The sequence below is a fragment of the Tamandua tetradactyla genome, chromosome 18 (assembly GCF_023851605.1).
Source record: "Tamandua tetradactyla isolate mTamTet1 chromosome 18, mTamTet1.pri, whole genome shotgun sequence".
Taxonomy (NCBI): domain Eukaryota; kingdom Metazoa; phylum Chordata; class Mammalia; order Pilosa; family Myrmecophagidae; genus Tamandua; species Tamandua tetradactyla.
This window is the reverse complement of record NC_135344.1, coordinates 46,532,648-46,554,372: the sequence shown is the minus strand read 5'-3', so window position 1 is coordinate 46,554,372 and position 21,725 is coordinate 46,532,648. Positions and strand designations below refer to the sequence as shown.

Genomic DNA, 21,725 nt, shown 5'->3' with positions numbered 1-21,725 from the left:
GAACCTTAAAAACAATTAGAATTATTCCCAATCTTATTTGTAATGATCATATCTACCACTCAAAATGGATTTGTAGGATTTGAAAAAGACTCAACTTTCATTCAACTGTGTAGTTTTTATTTTTCTTTGTTTCATGGTTTTTCTTCTCTATGGCATTGATGTGAGACATTATCATACCATGCATCACACTTTGTTTAATTACTCATATAACTGTCCTGTATCTCTACTTGAATATAAGCTTTGTGATGACGGAATAGCTGTCTGGTTCCTCATGAGTCCCCAGTTTCTTGAAGGGTACAAAGAACATAATGTACTTGGGTAGATCCTCAGGAAATTGTTGGTGAATAAATGAAGGAAGGAAGATGATTCTGGTCAATGTGGAGGAGCCCCCTTCCTCCAGCTCTCCCTCTTGAAAGTAAAATACCCTGGATATGATAGAACAAATCAGCATAGGAAGATTCTGAAAGGTAGAAAGAAGGCAGCAGAAATAACATAGCAGTGAGTTCCCTGGATTTCCTTATTGCCTCCATACACCCCAGATGGACACGAAGAAGCCTTCAACTTAAAGCTGCCAACAAGCAGAGGCAAAAAAAAAAAAAAAAAAAGCTCCAAGAAAAGCTGTTCCTCCTAGCCAAAGGACTGGGAAAAGGGTAGCCTATTAGAACCCTACCCTAAGCCAAATACCACTGCAAAAACCACTCCTCCACCTCTTCTGGTTCCGTGGAGCCAAGGAAGAGGCTGATATCCCTCACTCCCATCTTGAGAAAGCAGGAGCAGCAGTGTTCCTGTTTCCTGACCTAGTAGCATCAGTGGGGCCAAGCAGGCAGCCAGTTTTCTATCCCTAACCTGGCTGAAGCAGCCCATGCTCTGATTTCTTAGATGGGATGAGGGGAACTTGCTTTCCATCCCCTGCTGGGGTAGTGCCCCTAGGATTCGGTGGGGATCTGCATCTGTACTCCCCACAGCAGCAACAAGACTTAACAAGGCAGCAGCAGGAGGGTTAGTCAGCAGTGTATTGTCCCCTCTCCCTGATGCTGGTGGCACCAGGAAGGTGCTGAGCCTCCATACACACCCAGCATCAACAAAGTGGGATGAGGCAGGGGGAGAAAGGGCCAGTCAGCCTTCTCCTGTCCCCCACACCAGGGTTAGTGATGACCAGCACGGACCTGAGCCTCCACCTCCACGCAGAGGCAATGAGGCGGTGTGAACTGGTGTCTGCTTTCACCAGGAAGATGCCAGTGGGGCTGAGTGGGAAGCTGAACTCCCACCCTGCCCATTTATAGTGAGGCTGTCGGCACACTTTCTGGTGTGGTGACAGCAGGACTCAGCAGGGGGCTAACACCCATCCCCACCCAGACGCTACCTGCTAAAAGAGAAGATTAAATATCCAGAGTATCACAAATTTTACCCAAAGTGTAAAAAATCGCTCATCATATCAAGAACTAAGATGGTAACAACTTGAATGAGAAAACACAACAGACATCAACAGACATGAGTCAGATGTTAGAATTATTGACAAAGATTTTAATGTAGTTGTCATAAAAATGTGTCTACAAGTAATTACAAACAGCCAGAAAATACCTTAGCAGAGAAATACCAAATCTTAGCAAAGAAATACTAGATAAAAAATAACCCAAAGGGACATTATGGAACTGAAAAAAAATACAAATGAGCGGGCCACTGCGGCTCAGCGGCAGAGTTCTCACCTGCCATGCCAGAGACCCAAAATCATGGGTTTGATTCCCAGTGCCTGCCCATGTAAAAAAAAAAAAAAGGTACGAAAAACCAAAATAAAATTCAGTTGCTAGGGTACACTGGTAGTTCAGTGGTAGAATGCTCACCTTCCATGTCGGGGTCCTGGGTTCAATTCCCTCACCATGCACCTAAAAAAATAATAAAAAATAAGTTACTGGATGGACTCAATAATAGATTGATAGATAGGAAACAACAAAAGAAATAACTAGTGAACTTGAAAACACATCTGTAGATATTGCCCAAGCTAAATAACAAAGAAAATAGACTGAAAAAAGAATGAACAGAACCTCAGAGACCTGACACTAATAAAAGATCTAACATCTGTTTCATTAGAGTCTCAGAAGAAAAGGAGAAAAGATATTTGAAGATATCCCAGCTTAAAATTTCCCAAATTTGGCAAAAAGAATAAATCTGCAGGTATAAGAATCCAACCAAACCCCAAACCTGATAATCCCAAAGAAATTTACACCAAGATACATGATTATGAAATTTCTGAAAACAAAAGACAAAAAAAAAAAAAATACTGCATAAGAGGCTGGGTAGAAAGACACATTTCCTATAGTGAACACTGTGCTGGTTTGAAAGGATGTATGGACCCTAGAAAAGCCATGTTTTAATCAAAATCCCATTTCATAAAGGCAGAATAATCCTTGTTCAAAACTGTGTTTGAAACTGTAATCAGATCATTCCCTGGAGATGTGATTTAATCAAGAGTGGTTGTTAAGCTGGAATAGGTGATGACTAGTCTCTGCCCATTTGGGTGGATCTTGATAAGTTTCTGGAGTCCTATAAAAGGGGAAACATTTTGGAGAATAAAGGAGACTCGTAGAGAGCAGAGAATGCTGCAGCACCACGAAGCAGAGATTCCACGAGCCTGCGACCTTTGGAGATGAAGAAGGAAAATGCCTCCTGGGGAGCTTCATGAAACTGGAAGCCAGGAGAGAAAGCTAGCAGATGATGCCGTGTTCACCATGTGCCCTTCCAGCTGAGAGAGAAGCCCTGACTGTGTTTGCCATGTGTCTTCTCACTTGAGAGAGAAACCCTGAACTTCATCGGCCTTCTTGAACCAAGGTATCTTTCCCTGGATGGACATCTTTGATTGGATATTTCTATTGATTTGTTTTAATTGGGACATTTTCTTGGCCTTAGAGCTGTAAACTAGCAGCTTATTAAATTATTAAATTCCCCTTTTTAAAAGCCATTCCATTTTTGGTATATTGCATTCTGGCAGCTAGCAAACTAGGACAAACACCAATTCAAATGACAGGATATTTCTCATCTGAAACCATGGATACCAGAAGGAAAGGGCACAATGTTGTTTAATGAAAATGAAAGAAAAGAACTGCCAATCATAATTCTATATTCTGCAAAAGTTCATTAGGAACTTTTGTCTGGATAGATAATTTAAACAATCCAAACACAGGGAGCCCAGAATAAGAATGAGAACCTTTAATCCTATACTAGCTTAATGTAATGCCTGGATACATCCCAGAGTATATTAAGCAGATAATCAGAAAATATTGGCAAAGTCCCTTGAGGGATGGGAGAAAGATTATGGAGCTGTTAAACTTTACCACTGGGGAAACACTGGATATGCCAAACATTAGGGATACCCAAATCAATAGGCCAAGCCCTTGATCTTGAGGCTTGCTCTTGTGAAGCTTATGTAGGTAGTGGAGACACTTAGCCTACCTATAGGTATGCCTTCAGAATTACCTCTGAAAGACCTCTTTTGTTTGTCTGTCTCTGTCTCCCTGTCTCTCTGTCTCCCTGTCACTCTGTCTCTCTCTCTCTCTCTCTCTCTCTCTCTCTCTCTCTCCCCCCCCCTCCCCCTCTCCCCCTCTCCCCCTCTCCCCCGCTCCCTCTCTCCCCCGCTCCCTCTCTCCCTCTCTCCCTCTCTCCCTCTCTCCCTCTCTCCCTCTCTCCCTCTCTCCCTCTCTCCCTCTCTCCCTCTCTCCCTCTCTCCCTCTCTCCCTCTCTCCCTCTCTCCCTCTCTCCCTCTCTCTCTCCCTCCCCCCAACACTGCAAGGGAAACCCTGGCCCTGGCACCATGGGATCACAAAGCAATCCTGATCAAAAGGGGGAAAAGCAGAGTAACAAATACGATATCAATGGCTGAGAGAGTTCAAATACAGTCGAGAGACTACTCTGGAGGTCACATTACACAAGCTTCAGTTAGACATTCATACCTATCAGAACTTGCCAAACCCTAACCAAAACCATTCCTGCCAATCCTAAAGGATACCTAGGCATTATATAAGATTCTATAAATGTTCCATGTACTAGAGTAACTCTCTAAAATCTACAACCTCCAGATGGGTCCCTGGACCAGATAAGTCCTGAAATGCAGAGTGGCCAGCCCTTCCAGAGCATCAACTAGTTCCATCTTCCTATCCTTTGTTATCAACAGCCCCTTCCAACATGAAAAAGTTAGAATGGACATAACCCAAATACCCCTAAAGAGAGGGATCAAAAGGTCAAAGGTGATGGTGGAGTTGTACAGAGAAGGTCAGATTTAACAAATGAGTGTGAGTGTTGAATTGGTATACTGATATTTCTTTTAGCCTCCAGTACCTTAGAGCAGCTAGAAATAAAAACCTAAAATTATGGAGTTGTAACCCATACCAAACTCTGAAATCTGCAACTAATTGTTGCAATGTACTTTGACATTTACTGCTTTTATATCAATATGCTATTTAAAGAGAAGGAAGAGTATAACAGAGAAGGTAGGATTTAACAAATGAATTAAATCTGCTGAATCATTATATTGATATTTCTGTTGGTCTCCAGTGTCTTCCAGCAACTAGAAAAAAAAGAAAAGTCATGGAACTGTAACCCATACCAAACTTTAAAATCTGTTCTACAACTACTTGTTAAAATGAACTTGAAAATTAAAGAAAATAAGTTTATTAGGAATGAAAAAGCAATATATTATTAGATGAAAAAATTAGGAGGATTTGTTGCTAGTAGACCAACCCATAATGAATGGCTAAAGTTCTCCCAAAAAGATGAAGTAACAGAGAAAGCCTTGCAATTTCAGACAGGAAAGAGAAACAGAATGGGTAAAAATAGGGGTAAGTAAATAGCCTTTATTTCCTCTCATGAGTTTCTTGAATGATATTTGATGGTTGAAGCAAAAAATTGTGGAACTATTTAGTATAGTATTCAATATAGGAGACAATTACATTCAAAAATTATTTAGGGTAAAGGAATCTAAATAGAAGTAAGCTTTCCACATTGCACTCAAATTGGTAAGCATCAATACCAGCAAACTATGATGTTATGTATGTATATTATAATATCTAAAGTAACTAAGAAAAAATTTATACAAAGCAGTGTACTCAAAAACACTATAAATCAAAACAGAATTCTAAAAAATATTCAGATATCCTTCAGGGAAGCCAAGAAAGAGAAATAGGAACTGAAACAAAGGGAACAAAAAAAATCGGAAAACAAATAATAATGTCAGAGTTAAACCAAAATATATCAATAATTATTTTAAATGCGAATGGTCTAAATATACCAATTAAAAGATAGAAAATAACAGTGTAGATAAAAAGTACAACCCAACTAGATGTGGTCTACGAGAAACTCGCTTCAAACATAACGACTTAGGTAGATTAATTTGGGGAAGGATATATCAAGCAAACATTAACCAAAGAAAATCATGAGTGGCTATATTAATACCAGACAAAGTTGACTTCAGAGCAAAAGAAATTACCAGGGACGAGGAGGGAGGTAACATAACGAGAAAAGGATCAATTCACTGGGAAGGCATAATGAGTGAAGACAGTTAGCAAGAAAACCAGCATTTAAAATCTTATCTGATTATGCTCTTTTCCCCATTGCCAAAATAAGAAAATGCCAACATTTTCCAACGTTTGAGAAAAAAGTAAGGCAGTCTTTTGAGAATGGCTTGGCCAGCTTACATGCTGCAGCCCCCTTGCTGCAAGACTGTAAACAGCAAAACTGTTTATCTGACCAGTGGTAGAGACTCCAAATAAACATGTTTTTCAGTCTTATCCTCAAAAACCATCTCATTTCTCTCTCTCTCTTTTTTTTTCTTTTATCACCTCACCTCTCTTTGCGAGTGGTTATTTCCTAAGTGCGTTTTGTCTGTGAAACCTAAAAGAGTGTTCACAAACTGCTTGCTTTGGCGTTGATGGGGCTTCGGGCCCTGTGGTCAGGTTAGGCCATTGTTGATCAGAACCTGGAGAACAAGGCTCTACTGGAAGAAACTGGGCACCACTGGAGCCTTTGTGTCTCCTCCAGAATCGAGGCAGGGCCAAGTGAGCAGAAACTAGTGTTCTGCTACAACAGAATGGAAGCTTCTGATGTTGACACCCACAGTGTAGTCTCCTGTCCCATCCTAATACAAGTACCTACAGAAGCCCTGGACATCTGATGGAATTTACATCCTGAAGAGCCTGCCGCCTCCACATAGCCCAGAGAAACACACCCAGAGGAATAATGTTCCTGAAAAATCATTCAGTCATTTCAGGTGCAGAGGATACAACCGTGAGCAAAACAAACCCAAATCCCCTCCCTCATAGAGTTTACATGCTAGTGAAGATAACAATTTAACAAGTAATTATAATTATTCCAGTGGTGAGATTAAAATAGACAGGAAACAAAGTAGAATGTGTGGAAGATTAGGCAGAAATGAATACTATCATGAAAAATAAGGAAAGGATGATAGACAATGTTGGGGGAAGGTTGGGCAATTTAACATAATGTGGCTGGGTCCATCTTCATTGAGAAGATATTCTTTGAGCAAAGACCTAAAGGAAGGTAGAGAAGCAAACTGTGCAGTTAACAGGGCCGTTTGGCACAGGAGGGATAAAAGCTTTAAGGCCAGATCATGTCTAGTGAGTTCAAGGAATGGCAAGGAGCCACTGTGGCTGACAAAGCTGATATGTAGGTGGGCGTGGAGGGATAGAAAAGTAAGGTGGGATCAGGCAAGGCCTTGTGAACATTGTAAGGTCACTGGCTTTTTCTGAGTGAGACATGGTACCTGTCATGGTCAGGTTCATTTGTCAACTTGGCCAGGTGGTGGTACCTGTTTGTCTGGTTGGGCAAGTTCTGGCCTATCTTTTGCTATGAGGACATTTCATAGAATTAAGTCATGAGCATGTCCGCTGCATCCGCAGCTGATTCCATTTGTAATCAGCCAAGGGGAGTGTCTACTGTAATAAGTGATGCTTAATCTAACCACTGGAAGCCTTTTTAGGAGGATTTGGAAGAGATGGGCTGTCTTTCTGTTTCGGTCAGTGAGCCTCTCCTGTGGAGTTCATCCAGACGCTCCACTGGAGTCATCAGCTTCACAGCCTATGGAATTTGGTCTCTATGTTCCCATGGTTACATGAGACACTTTTATAAATTTTTTATTTATGGATATTTCTTGTTGATTCTGTTTCTCTGGAGAACCCTAACTAATACAGTACCTTTGAAGGATTTCAAGTGGAAAGATACAATCAGATATCTAATGGTATCATGTGGCTGTTGCATTATGAATTGACTGTACCAGAGCAAGAGTGGAAGCAGAGAGACAAATTAGGATGCCCCTACAATATTATAGGCAAGAAACCAGGCTGGCTTGGACCAGGGTCGTGGCAGTGGAAGTGATGGCAGAAGTGGCTGGTTGCTGGGTATAGCATGAGGGTTTAGACAATGGATGCCTTGCTACAATGTGGGGTATGAAAGAACAAGAAGAACCAAGGATGACTCTGAGGTTTTGAGAACTGACAGAAAGATGGATGAAGTTTGTCATGTCTGAGATAGGAAGTGACTGTGGGAGAAGACCTTTCAGTAAGGAGAATGGGGACATGGGGGTCAGAAGAACCCATTCATGGATAGTATTTAAGACTAGATAAGGTGATGACTAAGAAAGTGGGTGGGAGGTCACCTCTTGGGGCTCAGATGCCGGTAGAAAAGGGGCATTGGAAGATATCTTTGGACATCTAGCAGTAACCCATAGCCTTTGCCTGTGGGTGGGAGAGCATCTTCCTTGCCTTCCTGTGTCCAGTTAAGAACAGAGGCCCTTTAGTGACCTATGGCTGGTTGGACCCTGACCAGCTCCCACAGGTAGGTGGGAAAGGGTGAGGAAGTTCACACCTGAGTCGAGGTGGGAGCTGTGGGGTCATCGTGCCTGAAACAGCTGTGCACCCTCGAGTGGGTCACTGGGACTGATGCAACTCATCTTCCTGGCCAGGAGCATCTGAGCCATGGCGCCCTCATGCTTTGATTGCATTATTTTGGCATCTCCCCTGAAGTCGCCCCTTTTTGGGAAGCCCGCTCTTGCCTACTTGTTTTTTCTGCCGTGTAGAGACCCCTGCCACTGTCTCATCTCTTCCCTCCTGTATCCTTGCAGGTTTGTGGTCTGCGGGCGTTCAGGATGCCAGTGTAAACGAGCAGCGTGGGGACATCCTCACCAACAAACGGTTCATGCTGGACATGCTGTATGCCCATAACAGAAAACCCACGGATGACGAGGAGAAGGAGGAGGCCGAGCCGGGCGGGGCCGAGGAGGGGGCAGAGGCGGTAGCCAGCCTCGCCAGCAGGATCTCCACTCTACAGGCCAACTCTCAGGCCCAGGATGAGAGTGTCAGGAGGGTGGACGTCGGCTGTCTGGACGGCCGGGGCAGTGTGAGAGCCTTTGCCGAGAAATTCAACAGCGGGGACCTGGGGAGAAGTTCCGTCTCCTCCGATGCCGAGCCCGATGACAAGGCCTCGGAGAAGGCCCCGGTGCAGCCCAAGACAGAGTCTGACTACATCTGGGACCAGCTCATGGCCAATCCGAGGGAGCTCAGAATCCAAGACATGGATTTCACCGACCTGGGGGAGGAGGACGACGTTGACGTCCTGGACATGGACCTGGGTCACAGGGAGGCCCCGGGCCCGCCTCCCCCGCCCCCACCCACCTTTCTGGGTTTGCCGCCCCCACCCCCTCCACCACTGTTGGACAGTGTGCCTCCCCCTCCAGTCCCCGGTAATTTATTGGCTCCTCCTCCAGTGTTCAATGCTCCTCAGGGCTTAGGGTGGCCCCAGGTGCCCAAGGGGCAGCCGGCATTCGCTAAAAAAAAGAAGACTATCCGTCTGTTCTGGAATGAAGTTCGGCCTTTTGAGTGGCCATGTAAAAATAACCAGCGCTGCAGAGAATTCCTGTGGTCAAAACTGGAACCCATAAAAGTGGACACTTCCAGACTGGAGCACCTGTTTGAGTCTAAGTCCAAGGAACTGTCTGTCACAAAGGTACCACTAGCATCCAGCATGCTTCTTGATTTGCAGAGTTACTTTTCACTGTTGGGGAGGGCTGAAGAGATTTGCAGCATATAAAATACCTTTCTTTATGTCGCTTTTGCTATTTACTAAGAAGTCCATTGGTGCAAAAATCTGATCTTTAATGGAATGTCCCCTTGTGCCACATGCTAGGTATAAGGTAAGTAAAGGATTCTTTATTAGCTAACACAGACAGCAGCTTACTAAAACATCAGGCCAAGTAGTTTTCAAAGAACCAAATAAACACTGAGGAAAAGATAAAAAGATCAGCCAAGGAATGTTAGCGCTAGCCCAGCAGAGGGTGTTGACGTTAATGAGAGAAAAATGGAGTTGCTGACTGACCAAACATGTGGGTGTTATCCACTATGTGTGTTTATTTGATCTGACCTGCATTGGCTGTGGTTGATAGTACAGTATGAATTTCAGCTGTCACCACATGAGGCTTTCCCAAAGGTGAATCCACCCAACATTTCTTTGGATAACCCCTTGATTGAGTCGGCATACTGCAGCTAGCTAGATGTTTCTAAATAGTTAGCATCCCATAAACATTAGATGTGCATCTAGATTTACTTCTCACGAACGTTTGCTCCTTCGATGTTACTTTTAACAGAGATCTGATATCCAACTTCATTGATGGGAAATGCTGTTGAAGAAATCATTGGGCATCAAAGCTAAAATCATCGCTAATGAACACTGATAAAGAAACTCCAGGATATTGAACCACAGACTTTATTTCTAATGGTTTGCTACATAATTAGAATTTCTTTCATATGCTCATGAGGATAGATTATAAGAAACTGATTTAAAAAAATCACCTGCGATTCTGGGTATATTATAGTTTTAAAACAGGTATAAGAATATCCTCTCTGGTTAGGAACTAGGGGTATAGAAAAGCAGTTAGTAAACTGTAATTGAAAGGAAACATGCCAGAGCTTATTTTCGTTTATTATTTTTAGTTCATTGTGTTGCTCCATTTATCATCCTTTCAAGTGAGTATAATGCTGAGTCAGGCTCCCAGACCTACCCAGTCAGACACTGATTAAAAAGTTGACGAGCACAGCATCCTCAGGACGAGAAAGCCTTTCACACAAGGAGCCAAGTGGCAGTTTGAGCCTGTTGTCACTGTGTGATGCTGAAAGGCCATTAGGGGACTTTCATTGGGTGACTTCCTTTTTAATTGTGTGCTGGGATTCTTAAACTATTTGTGGTTCCTGACTGGTTGGCATTTACCCCAGTGTCTATTTCTGTCCAGTCTTGGTAAGAATGTGAATCTAAATCATGTCCAGCCTCCAGAATCCCAAGTCAGAATTAAAGCTTTCTCCTGTTTATAAATCCAAAGTGCTGGGGTCCAGTAAGGAAAATCATACCCAAACTGTCCTATCTTTCTAATAAAAAAGAAAAGTAGACCCAGCAATTGTCCTCTCTAGAAAAGGAGAAATTAACGTCTGACCCTCACTGTTGGTGTCTCTGTATCCTGACTTTTCCAGGACTGGTAATGTGCTTCTGAGCCATCCACAGGATACCTTCCAATTCTCTTTACAATTAGGCTTGCATTTGAAAGGGGAATGGTTGGGATTAAGACAGCAAGTTAGCAGTGCTTGCCAGGAGGTCCCCAAGACCTGACCTGGACAAAACCACACTAGCCCACCCACTCTAATCGGCTACTCTCCTTTATCTTCTTTATTCTCTCACGTGCCCTTTGGGCTGGATGGGCCCCAGAAGTCACCCTTGTAGACTGTTGGGGAGAGCCCAGTCCTCAGGGTAGGGAGGAGGAAAAGGGAGCAGCAGTTTAGTAGTGAAGGCACTTCTAACTTCATTTTTAAAATGGAAATGGCAAGATTAAATAGCACCTTGAGAAGACCTCACATGATGGATAGTCCACCTCCCTCCCTCCTCCTCTTGGTCACAATCTTGCTGGTTTGGATGGTGATAAAAGTCTGGTTCATGCCCTCTCAGTAGCCCAAAGTTCCAGTCTTGCTTGAAGGTGACCTCTTAAAATACTTTGTTGCCTGGTTAATGAATGTTTGCTTAGTTTATCTTATATGGACTCATAAGGGAAAAATAATATGTTGAAAAATTTGCCAAATGATTCCAGAGTGTTCTGTAATGAGAGACCTAAGAGCCTATACCTTTGATTTACTCAAAGTAAATAAGAACAGGGTTCATTTGCAAAATGTTATCAAAAAGGTAAGAATGCAAATTAGGATTAATACACATCACATTGAGAGTTGAATCCATTTTGCATATGTTACCAATACAGATAGAACTAACTTCCCTTCTGTTTCTAATCCTTGACTGTGATTTTCATAAAACACAGCCATAAATAGCCACTTCCTAATCTTGCCTCATGAGAAGTTTTTCATTAAACACAATAGAGCACAGTAAAAATAAAGTGAAATAGAATTCACAAGGCAGCACAGAGCAAAAGGAATCGATTGTAGTTTCTGTCAGAAAACTTACACCAGACCAGAGTTATAGGGCCTGGTTATGACTGTCGGAGCCACCTCCAAAACAGAGATTCATGCACCAAATCCAAGGCTGGGGTGACCACTAAATGGAAATAAGAAAAGAAAGATGCACTTTTTTTGTTTCCTTTCCAAATATTTTCAGAAACTGGATCCACTTTTCTTTCTCAGCAGGAAAAATATATAGCTTTTTAGTAAGATGACTTTTTTTTTCCTACGTCAGTTTTATTTAAAACACAAGTATTTCTCTTTCTATAATGGCAAATGATTCAAATAATATTAGACATGAATCATTGACTAAAATAAGGGATTTAAATATGTAACAGAATTATTTTTTAAAAAGCAAAAGAATCAAGATTATATATAAAAGGCACCTGGAATCTAAGCTGGTTCCAAAATGAGATAAGTAGAAAATCTGTGGTGAAACCAGAACCTTCCATCTCTGCTTTGGAGAAGGGCTATCATACAACACTCAGTTAGCTGCTGATGAATTGGTATATAGAAATCTAAAGCCATTTTACTTGTGCAGAATCATCCGGATCTTTCTAGACTGAATGGGTAGTCCCATGGCTGTCTTGTTTTTCCATATTTGCAACAGTAGGATGTCTTTTTATTAAGTTTTGTAGAGAAAGAAATATTGTACTAAGCTTCATGTTCTGTCTCTACTGCTGGTCTGAGATGTGATGAATCACACAGAAATGTGATTCCAGTGAAGGTGACCCCAGAGACCCAGAAAAACCTGGAGACTACGGGGAGAACCCTCTGTGGAATTGGCATCAGCCTGGAAGAGCCCCAGAAAAGTGGCCTGCAACCCTTGTGCCAGTTCAGAGGCGGCATAATCTTTCTTCCTCCCCATGAGCAACTTCTACATCCCAAGTACAGCCAGACCAAGACAGGTGTAGAATGTGAGAGGTCAGAAGGGGGAAGGGGACTTGGATTCCCCTTCAGGAACCAAATGCTGTCTTTATTCCCAGTCTTTGGAGTCGTTAGGTTTGTCGTGGGGAAGGGACTCCAGAATGGATCTGGAGATATTCATTGACCTTTATTTACTCAGAAGTTCTGAAATATAGCAGTGACTGTTTAAAAATTTTGAGGAGGATGATTTAATTGGTTTGGGGGTGAATCCTGGTCTGGGTTACTTATTTATTTATTTTTCACTTTCTGTTTTGAAATAGTTTCAAACTTACAGAACAATTGCAAAAATAATACATAACCCATACAGAGCTCTCCAACATACCACCTAAATTGGTACCCAAATCGAAAAACCACTTTTGCTGTATCATTCTACCTATCTCTCCATCTGTTCACCCATATTCTGTATTTTTGAGATTAGGTCATATACATCATTCTCCTTGAACACTTCATACTTCCACGTGACTTCCAAAGATTGTCACTTACTTAACTCCTTTAAATAAGTTCAAGTTCAAGAAATTTAACATTGATATAAAGCTTACAGTCCATTTCCCAGTTTTTTCCTGTGCCCCAATAATGTCTTTTTGGACTTTTTCTCTCCTCCATTATTAGATCCATGTATTGCATTCAACTGTTATTTCCTTAGTTTCTCTGTCTCTCTTTTTCATTGTGAAAGCATATATAAACGTAAAATTTCCCATCCCAATCACTCCCACACAGCATTCAGTAGGAATTAATCACAATATTGTGCTATGGCCTGAGATTGTTTCAAAAGTTCCCCAGGCAGGCAGGCCACAGTGGCTCAGCAGGCAGAGTTCTCACCTGGCCAGAGACCCGGGTTTGATCCCCGGTAACTGCCCATGCGGAGGTAAAAAAAAAAAAAGAGCTCCCCAGATAATTCAAAAAAAACAGCCGAGGTTCTAAACCACTGATTCAAAGTGAAAACTGAGACACTGAGGGAGTACTGTGCTTTCTACCACTTCCTCTCCACATTGACTCCCCTTGTTTTATCCTGAGGAGAAGAGAGAGAACCTTCCTACACTGTGTTCAAGTTCGGGATGTAAGGAAATGTCATTTTTTGTTTAACAGCGGCCTCAGACCACCTGAATTCTGCATGGGAATTCCACACACAGCTGGGGCATAAGTGGGTGGCAGCCTGTCCTAGTGTACCCAGGACAGTCCTGGTCTATGCCCATTATCCTGATAGAATTATCTAGAGTACTCCCTGTCACTCTCAAAAGTGACCTGGTTAAGACGATAGAGAAACTAAATTGACACTGGAAACCTGTTTGAAGCTCGGCCTCTGCTGTAGAAGACTCACAGGGCAAAGATGGGAGATTAAAATTTATTTCCCTTAAGTTTACCAACCAAGCCTATTCTGGCAAGTACCTCAGAAACTTTAGTCCTAACTAGAGGGTTTTCAGCCTTTATATAAATATAGCTTTTTTGTTTGTTTTGCCTTACTGTGTTCCCATGTCCTTTATTATAGAACTTTAGGAAAATTTCATTATCATGTCTTTTTGTGGCATCTGTGTCATTGCATTATGGTAATTGTTATCTTCTCAATGGACAGTTTTGAAGATATCCTATGGCATTACTTTTTTTTTTTTTTTGGCAATTGGCAGGGTGTGTGGAGGAATGATTTACCATTTTAGAACTTATGCTGTGCTGAGCCAGACCCATGGCCTCTGACAGTGACGCTGAGAATTGTTTTGAGAGGTTAGTCCCCTTTCGTGGAAATGCTTTTAAAGTGAAGGATGTTCAAGACACACTGAGTTTTCTTAGTCAACCATATCTTCAGCCTAGTTTCTACTTGCAATCACAGCACCCACCCTCTGGGGGATAAGTTCTATGTGCCGAATACCCATTTTTAAAATTATATTCTTTAATTTTAGTAAAATTGCTCTTTAAAAATTGAAAGGACTGCTCCTTCCTGGCAGTTTTTCAGGAAACTTTGGGAAAAAACAAGCTCTGTTCACCTGCCCAGTCTGCCTGCCTCCATAGCCTTGGGTCATATCCCCCTTCCATACTGGACCTATTTCCTACTCTCCCCTTGCTGGGGAGGTTTGTGCCTTCCTCCTGACCATAGGGAAAGGTGGAGCAGTGTTTTTTGTTTTACTTCCCGAGACCACCCCACAGTACAGTTGCCAGGTGTTACCTGCAGCACCCTGGGTGGCCCTGTCTTGAGTCAGCTGTACATAATCCCAGGACTCTCTGTTGCTCAGCCCCTGACAGCTTAGCTGTCCATGGCCATACCATTTGTTGTATGTATCAGGGCTCTTTTAGCAGCCATTAAAAAAACACACAAAGAAAAAACAAAACCTCCCTCCATTATCGATAGCCCTGGGGGCTTGATTCCAGACTAGTCCTCACTATATCTCAGGATCCAGGGAAGCTGTAACTGTTTTTCCATCCTTAGATGGTCTCTTATCCCTGCCTCGTTTCCTGTTTTTAAAATGTACTCCTCCTCCTGACACCTTCTCAATTACCCAACCATCCTTTCTCAGAAGTCTTTAGACTTTCTGAAAGCCTAGATCAGTGACTCTGGTTGCACAAAAGATCTTTTAAACATTAGTGGTACCTGAGCCCCACTGCAGAACAAGTAAATCAGAATGTGCTGAGGAGGGACCCAGGCACTATTGCTTAAAAATGCCCTCGGGGATTCTCTTGTGCACCCAAAACTGTAAGCCACCTGTCTAAGAAGTTACATTTTCTGATTTTCCTTCAGAAGATGCTAGTAGGTTGATCAGACCTGTGAAGTGAAGTTGAATTTCTCCCAGTTAGTGGCCACGTCTCCTGGCAGAGAGGTAGAATTCCCTGATCTTTCTCCAGAAACTCCTTTCCTTTAGGTCTGCAGTCTGGTTTTTTAGTGCCAGAAGGGAATTTGGCAGTGTGGAAATCACCCCAATAGTCTCTTCCATAAACACAGAATCCAAGACATTCACTACTATCTTCTTTGCCAGAAGATTGTCAGTGTCATATTCAGGGTGTAAATTTGTTCTACATCTATTTCCCACCCCGGAATTCCATGTGCCTGGGGGGCTGCCAAGACTCTAATGGGTATCCAGGAGCTATTTTCAGTCTTTCACAAATTGAAGGTGTTACTGGAGACAGCTCTGCAGGCTAACGTATCACCTCTCCTCTCTCTCACCTTGACCAATAGCTGTCTTAGACAGCACTTAACTATGTACCAATTTTTCTGAGCATTTTACCTGTGTTAATACCAATAATAGTACTCTAGTAGCCCTGGCAAACACTTCTGTAGTAGCTTACCACAGGCCAGGCAAAGTTTTCAGGGCTTTGCATTTCTTATCTCATTTAATCCTCAACCTGTCCTGTGAGATGGGTGCCGAGGGAAAGTGGAAGCACAGAGATGTCTCATGACTTGCCAAGGTAGTGAGTAAATGGATCCCACTGATCTACCCGTGTGACTTGCTGCTTTGAATGTTTAGAGTCATTCTTCAGGATTCCCTGGGTGTCCCCACTATGTTCCATCGTTCCATTTCATGCCCTCTGCACATCATGTCCCTCCCTTGGGCAATCTTGCCATTTTTCAAAAGATTCTCCTCCCCTACATGACCTTTTTGTTTGGTTGTTACTGATTTTAAATTTCCTTTGGTCTGGGTTCTGCTACTGTGTGACCTTGAGCAAGTTGGCCAACCTCTCTGAACCTGTTTCTCCCATAGGGTCAAAAAAAAAAAAAAAAACAAAAACCAGTCCTGAACCCGCACTCCTGAACTTCAGGGTGGTTATGTGGATCCAGTAAGACCTGGTGAACCTGCTTGTGTGCTGCATGTGGCCTTGTAGATGTATTAACAAGCCCGTCCTGTTTGTGCTGTTGATTTTCTTAACCTTTGTCACACGACTTTCCTGAAATTCCAACAGATTTTTAATTAGCCTCTAAGCTTAATGGTTGTCATTTACCATTTTAATTTTCTTCTCCACTTTTTCCTAATTTCTACCTGAATTCTCATCCTTCTCTTTTCCAAAATTGAATGATTGTGAGGAGGAACAGTGCTCTTTTCCTGCCCCTAGACATTGAATGTCATCGGGCTGTGGCTACTTTTATGTGATATTCACCTACCCCTGTAACCATTGAGAACCAAGTACTTTAGATGCAGTTTTTGAAACACTTATTCTTGGAGGCAAGAATTTGCTCTGTCCCCAAACTAACCTGTGTGTCTCCTTCTGTCCCCAAACTGACCTGTGTGTCTCCTCCCCAGGAGGCATTTACATAACTCATCTCTGCTGAGGATGGGGTTGTGCACTCGTGGCTCTGATCCCCTCATTTCAACCTAAACCTCATACCTGGCTTAGCCATTCTTTAAAATAATCCTATTGTTGTATGAGACTTTCTGCCCCCAGTGTGATTGAAGTTGCACGGACCAGTCTCTTGGGGCTGACTGGTCCTAGTGATCAGACCCCAACCCAGGTTGCTGACCACCAGGTGAATCTGGGGCTGCAGAAGGCACAGCCCAGCCCTTCCCCAGAGTCTTGGTGGTTATAAATCACTATTGAAGTCTGCTGCCTCTGCTTGTGCTTCCCAGAAATCCTGTCAGTCTTTTGGCTGTGGGTGGTCTATTTGAAGATTCCTAAAAGGTCTTACTTCTGTCCTCTTGGAAACTAGACCTTCACTCTTTTGGGCAGCTTGAGAGTAAAGGGTTGCATTGTCTTAGTGACCACCTTCCTGCTCCTTCTCTCTGAGTACTCTGCTCACTGTGGTAGCATCTCTTTCCACAGAGGGTGACTTCTGTCTCTCACCCATCTTGGCCGTCTTCCCCTCCTCCTCCCTTGCAGTGTGCTTGGCTGAGTCAAAACAAACAAACAAAAAACCACAAAAGCCCTACATGGCATCCATGACTGAATTATTTCTCCAGAGATCATATTTCCCCTGTTGGAGAAGGACTCCTGTTGGCATTTAGGAGGCTCCCTAATCCTTGGAGCTTGGAAGGAGGTACTTTGCTCCATGCTCCATGTTTCTGCCTGTTTCAGCTCTAGACGTCAGCTTAACCAGCCTTTCTAGAACTTAAAAAAGAACATGGCTTCTTCTCAGGTCTCCCCTCCCCAATAAAGGAACAAGTACCCCTCTTCTCTTAAACATGTCTAGACGTATTTGGGAAAGTAGCATGTCCAGAGACAGCCCCACAGTGGTTTCCCCACACGGTATCACTTCCATCCTTTTGCTGACTTGTCCCAGAGATCGTTGATCCTGTTGTCATGTCTAATCTAGCTCCCTGTGCCTGGTAGCCACCTTCTGTCATCCCTTCCTCCCTGACAGTCCTTGGGATCTGCCAAGGAAGAAGACAGACATTTTGCTGATGGGCCTTTTGTCAAAGAATTGTGATGGAATCCCTTATTTCCTATTGCCCCCAAACCGCCCATCCGTCCCAGGGGGTGCCCTGCCCTCCAGAGGTAGGCATTTTTTGTTCATCCCCATAAAAATGCTCCTGTTTGAGGGCTAGGCACATAACAGGCACTCAGGAAGAATCTGTTAAAGAAAATGGGACACATATCAAAGACAGGCAATCAATAAGTGAAGACATGGCCATCAGGAAGAGACTGGCCAGGACTGAGCTTGTCTCAGCTTCCTTTCCTGCTTCCCCTCAGGGCCCGATGTCACTGGCAATCATTGATGATGTCTTAGAGAGCCCAGTCACTGGGGGGCTTCCCTGGCAGGGACATGCCCTAGTTAGCAAGAGGGCCTTCTGTGGTATGGAGGACTCCTGCCAAGCTGACCCCTAGCCGGTCCCCTACAGCTGGTGTCCCTTCTGGTGTTTTTTCTTCTTAAGAAGGAAGATGTCAGTCAACCCAGTCTGTTGCAATGTTAACCTTTTTGGCTCCATGTGAGAAATCATTCTTTCATGTTGTATCTTGAATCACGAATCTTGGTGTCTCTGCTGGAATGCCCTGGATTATTGTATAGAATTACTTCTGTTCTCATTCCAGCTATTCTGTACTTGAGCTACACAATTTAATCACATCAGCTTTCTAGTTTTTATAGCTGATTTGATAATTACATATAACTCTATTTTGTTAGACTATTCTTGTTTTGTTTTACCCATGTATTCTTTCGTATTAACCTTATAATATTTTTTATAATTCCAAAAAGAATCTCTTTTGGGACTATGATTAGAATTATTTTAAATTTGTATCTTATGTGGGAAATTATGATCATCTTTACAATATTGACGCTTTCTCAAGGTATGTGATGTTTCTCATGTATTCATATCTTTTATTATCCCCAGAGTTTTACCATTTACAAGGTAGCCTTGTACTGATATTTATGGGTTTTGTTTGCTTGTGTGGGTGTTGTTTTGGGGGTGTTTCTGGTCTCCTTTTAAATATAAAACAACTTTCTGATTTCCTGCCTAGAAATCAGACGCGTCTTCCCAGCCCCTGTTTCACTTCTGCCCCATCACATCTTGCCTCCTTCCTTCCACCTACCCCCAGAGGGGCATTTACAATTTCTAACCTTCATGAGAACCCTTCTTCCTCCTCTCACCCTTCTCTCTGCTTATATCCATTTTTCCATTACTGCTCAATTTCCTATTTTTGTAATTGCAAGCAGTGGACAATCACTGTGGCTTTCACCCAGAAGTGCAGTAAGGGGAAGGCTCGGGCTGGAGGCTGTAGGAAAGGAGAGGGAGGGTGGCTGAGAGGCTTCATGGAAGGAGACTGGGCAGTGCAGAGGGCACAGTGGAGTGCCCGCTGCTTATCCGGGGCTTTGACCCCAGAGGAGCAATGGAAATGAGCCGGCGTTCACGATGGCCAGGCCGGCGCCCGCACGCGTCCTCCCGACCCCGTGGGAGGGGCTGGCGGAGGAGCGCGCGCCCCACGCGGCTCGGCTCTGTCTCTGGCAGAACTGACTGGAAAATGCTCCACTGCGCTGTAGCATTTGGTGAGGGCCTATTTTAAACATGTAAAACAGCACTTAAAAGCACCTATTTGAGAAAAATCTAAAGATTGAATAATTCTGTTTTGGGTATTTCTTTAACTCTTACTCTTTCCTTCACAATGTGGGTGCCAGTGCTCTGAAAGCGTGTGGGATTATCTGTGGGGCCATTTCTTCTGCTCTCACAGGATGCTTGATGGTTTGCCCTCCCTGACTTACAGAGGTGTGTGTGTGCGTGTTTGTGCGTGCACGTGCGTCTCCTGGTGTAAGCTGAGTTCTACTGAAATGGGGACAGGGCCTGGGGGACACAGAGCCACCAGGTGGATCAGTGTAGGTTGTCACTGCGCGTGGACGCTGGCTGGGGGGCCGGGCTAAGCTCCCAGTGGTGCTTCTCTCCCAATCTGTCTGCCTTGGGGACCTCAGTCCCCAGAGGGACCATCTTTTTCTCATTTGCACAAAGGGTTCCACCAGGCTAGCTGGGCCTGCTCAGGCATCTCTCCAGACTCATAGAGGTAAGGTAGCTGTAAGGATGAGGGTTTAGGGGCTGATGATTACCAGGGAATCTCTGCCTTCCAATAAACGCTTTGTGCTGGATCCTGACTGTGGCTAGTTCTCTCCATGCCAGGTCCCAGGCTGCTTCTGTCTTTCCACTCTGCCATCCTTACGCAGCTTTGTTCCTTATGCCCATAAGATGTCTATCGCTGCAGCTCCAGGCCTCAGGTTCATGTTCTGGGCAGGAAGAAGGGGCAAAGGCAAGAGGCATGGCCTACTGAGTCTGCCCTTTGTAATCAGGGAAACAAATGCCAGAACTCAGTAACAAATGCCAAAACTTAGTTCCAGGGCCAGCCCTTCCTACAAGGGGTTCAGGGAGGTGGTTGATATTAACAGGACACATTACCAGACTGAACAAAATCACTGTGCTATGTTGGTGAGCTGGGAGGAGGGGATAGGTGATGGGTAGGGGCCCTGCAGTGCCTGGGGAAGCAGGCACCCCAGCACCCAGTTTTGGCTTTGCAAATTGTAATATCTTCCTTTGTTTCCTTTGTTCAGCATTTTATCAAAATGTCCTTGTTCATTTTTAGCATCTCATATCCAGCATGATATTTTAAATTAAATTCAAAAGGTAAATTGGGAATTTCCAAGGGCTCCTGAATAAGTTCAGTTGATTAAATATGTAGAAGGCCAGCGTGGCCTGTAGAGCGGGGATGTGGTCAAGCCACATGTCCCTGGGAGCCTGCTGTCCAAAGCTGCTGAGCACAGCACGGAGGAATTGCCCCTCCTGGCCAGCAGGCCCCAAAGCAGCTGGGATGCTTCAGTTATTTTCTTCATGACGAAATTTGAATTTATTCCCCAATGCATGTTTAAGGTCCTAAAATAGAATTTTAGCAATTAAATTTGGAAAGGACCCAATGGCAGGTTAAGGGGCTCTGTGACAACAGTGCTGAAGGCCACAGTTCTCTTCTCCTTGCCAGTCTCCTCTTGCTGGCAAACCCTGGTGGGCAGCTCTGTGTTGCAGCTCAGGACAGCCCAATTCCTCCTGGGAACAGCTGGTTTCCCTGGAGTGGAAGAGAGGGTGAGGCCCTGGGGCTGGGGCTGCCTGTGCAGCAGAGCCCTGGGCTGGCTCTGGGGGCCCCTCTACAGTCCACCAAAGGGCCAGCCTCATCCTAGGCAGGTCTCAGCAACCCAAACAAAGCCACTTCCTATCTCTTCATTTTCTCTCTGCTGCCCCAGGGAAGAGATCTGACCATCCTCCCCCACCTTTACCAGGTAAGTTAGCCGGCCCCTCCCATGGTGAGATCCCCTCCTGTCACTGTATTCCTGTCTGTTCCTTCAAGAGAGCCACTGTATTGAGTCATCTCTGTCTCGCTCAGCTGGGCAGTTTGTGACATGAACTGAAAAGAGAGGTGCTCTCCCAGCCATGTCTACCTCCAGGGAAACCTGAGCACTGCTGGCAGCTTGCTGAGCCAGGTCTCCTCCCTCTTGCAGCCTGTTGCTACCCTCCCTTAACTTTCCCCAAGCAGAAGGAGGGATGGGGGGGAAGATGGGGCCTCGTCGCACCAGCTCTGGGCCTGGTGAAGTGTTGGCTCAGCACATCCCGTGTTTATTGAGCTCCAGCTCCACAGAAGCTGCCCCTGAGATGTAGCCAGGCCAGCAGGGAAGTTGCTCAAACAAGTACACCTCACATCCCATCTCCCTCCTTGGCCACTCCACCTGTTCATCTCCTCTCCCTCTTCTTACGCAACACATGCCCTCTCCTTTACCTGCCTTGGAAGGCCTGTGGCTGCACAGGAGGTTCAGTGTTTCAGCAAAGAAAGGTTGTCTTGACGAAAGGGGCATAGGGTGTCTGAATGGTGAGTAATGGTGAGAGGGAACACCCGAGAGGAGGCAGCTGGGAATTGGGGGTGCTGATAGGCCAGGACAGC

The 21,725-nt window shown here is 44.2% G+C and overlaps 1 protein-coding gene across 4 annotated transcripts in view; it reads left to right on the top strand.

The window, feature by feature from the left end:
* The window catches only part of FHOD3 (formin homology 2 domain containing 3), a 511,807-nt gene that overhangs the window by 443,103 nt on the left and 46,979 nt on the right, over positions 1-21,725 (top strand). For all 4 annotated transcript variants that reach the window (XM_077135588.1, XM_077135589.1, XM_077135590.1 and 1 more), the window contains one exon: positions 8,126-9,006. In XM_077135588.1, coding sequence (XP_076991703.1) covers positions 8,126-9,006 — 881 coding nt within the window. The remainder of the gene's footprint in view (positions 1-8,125; positions 9,007-21,725) is intronic.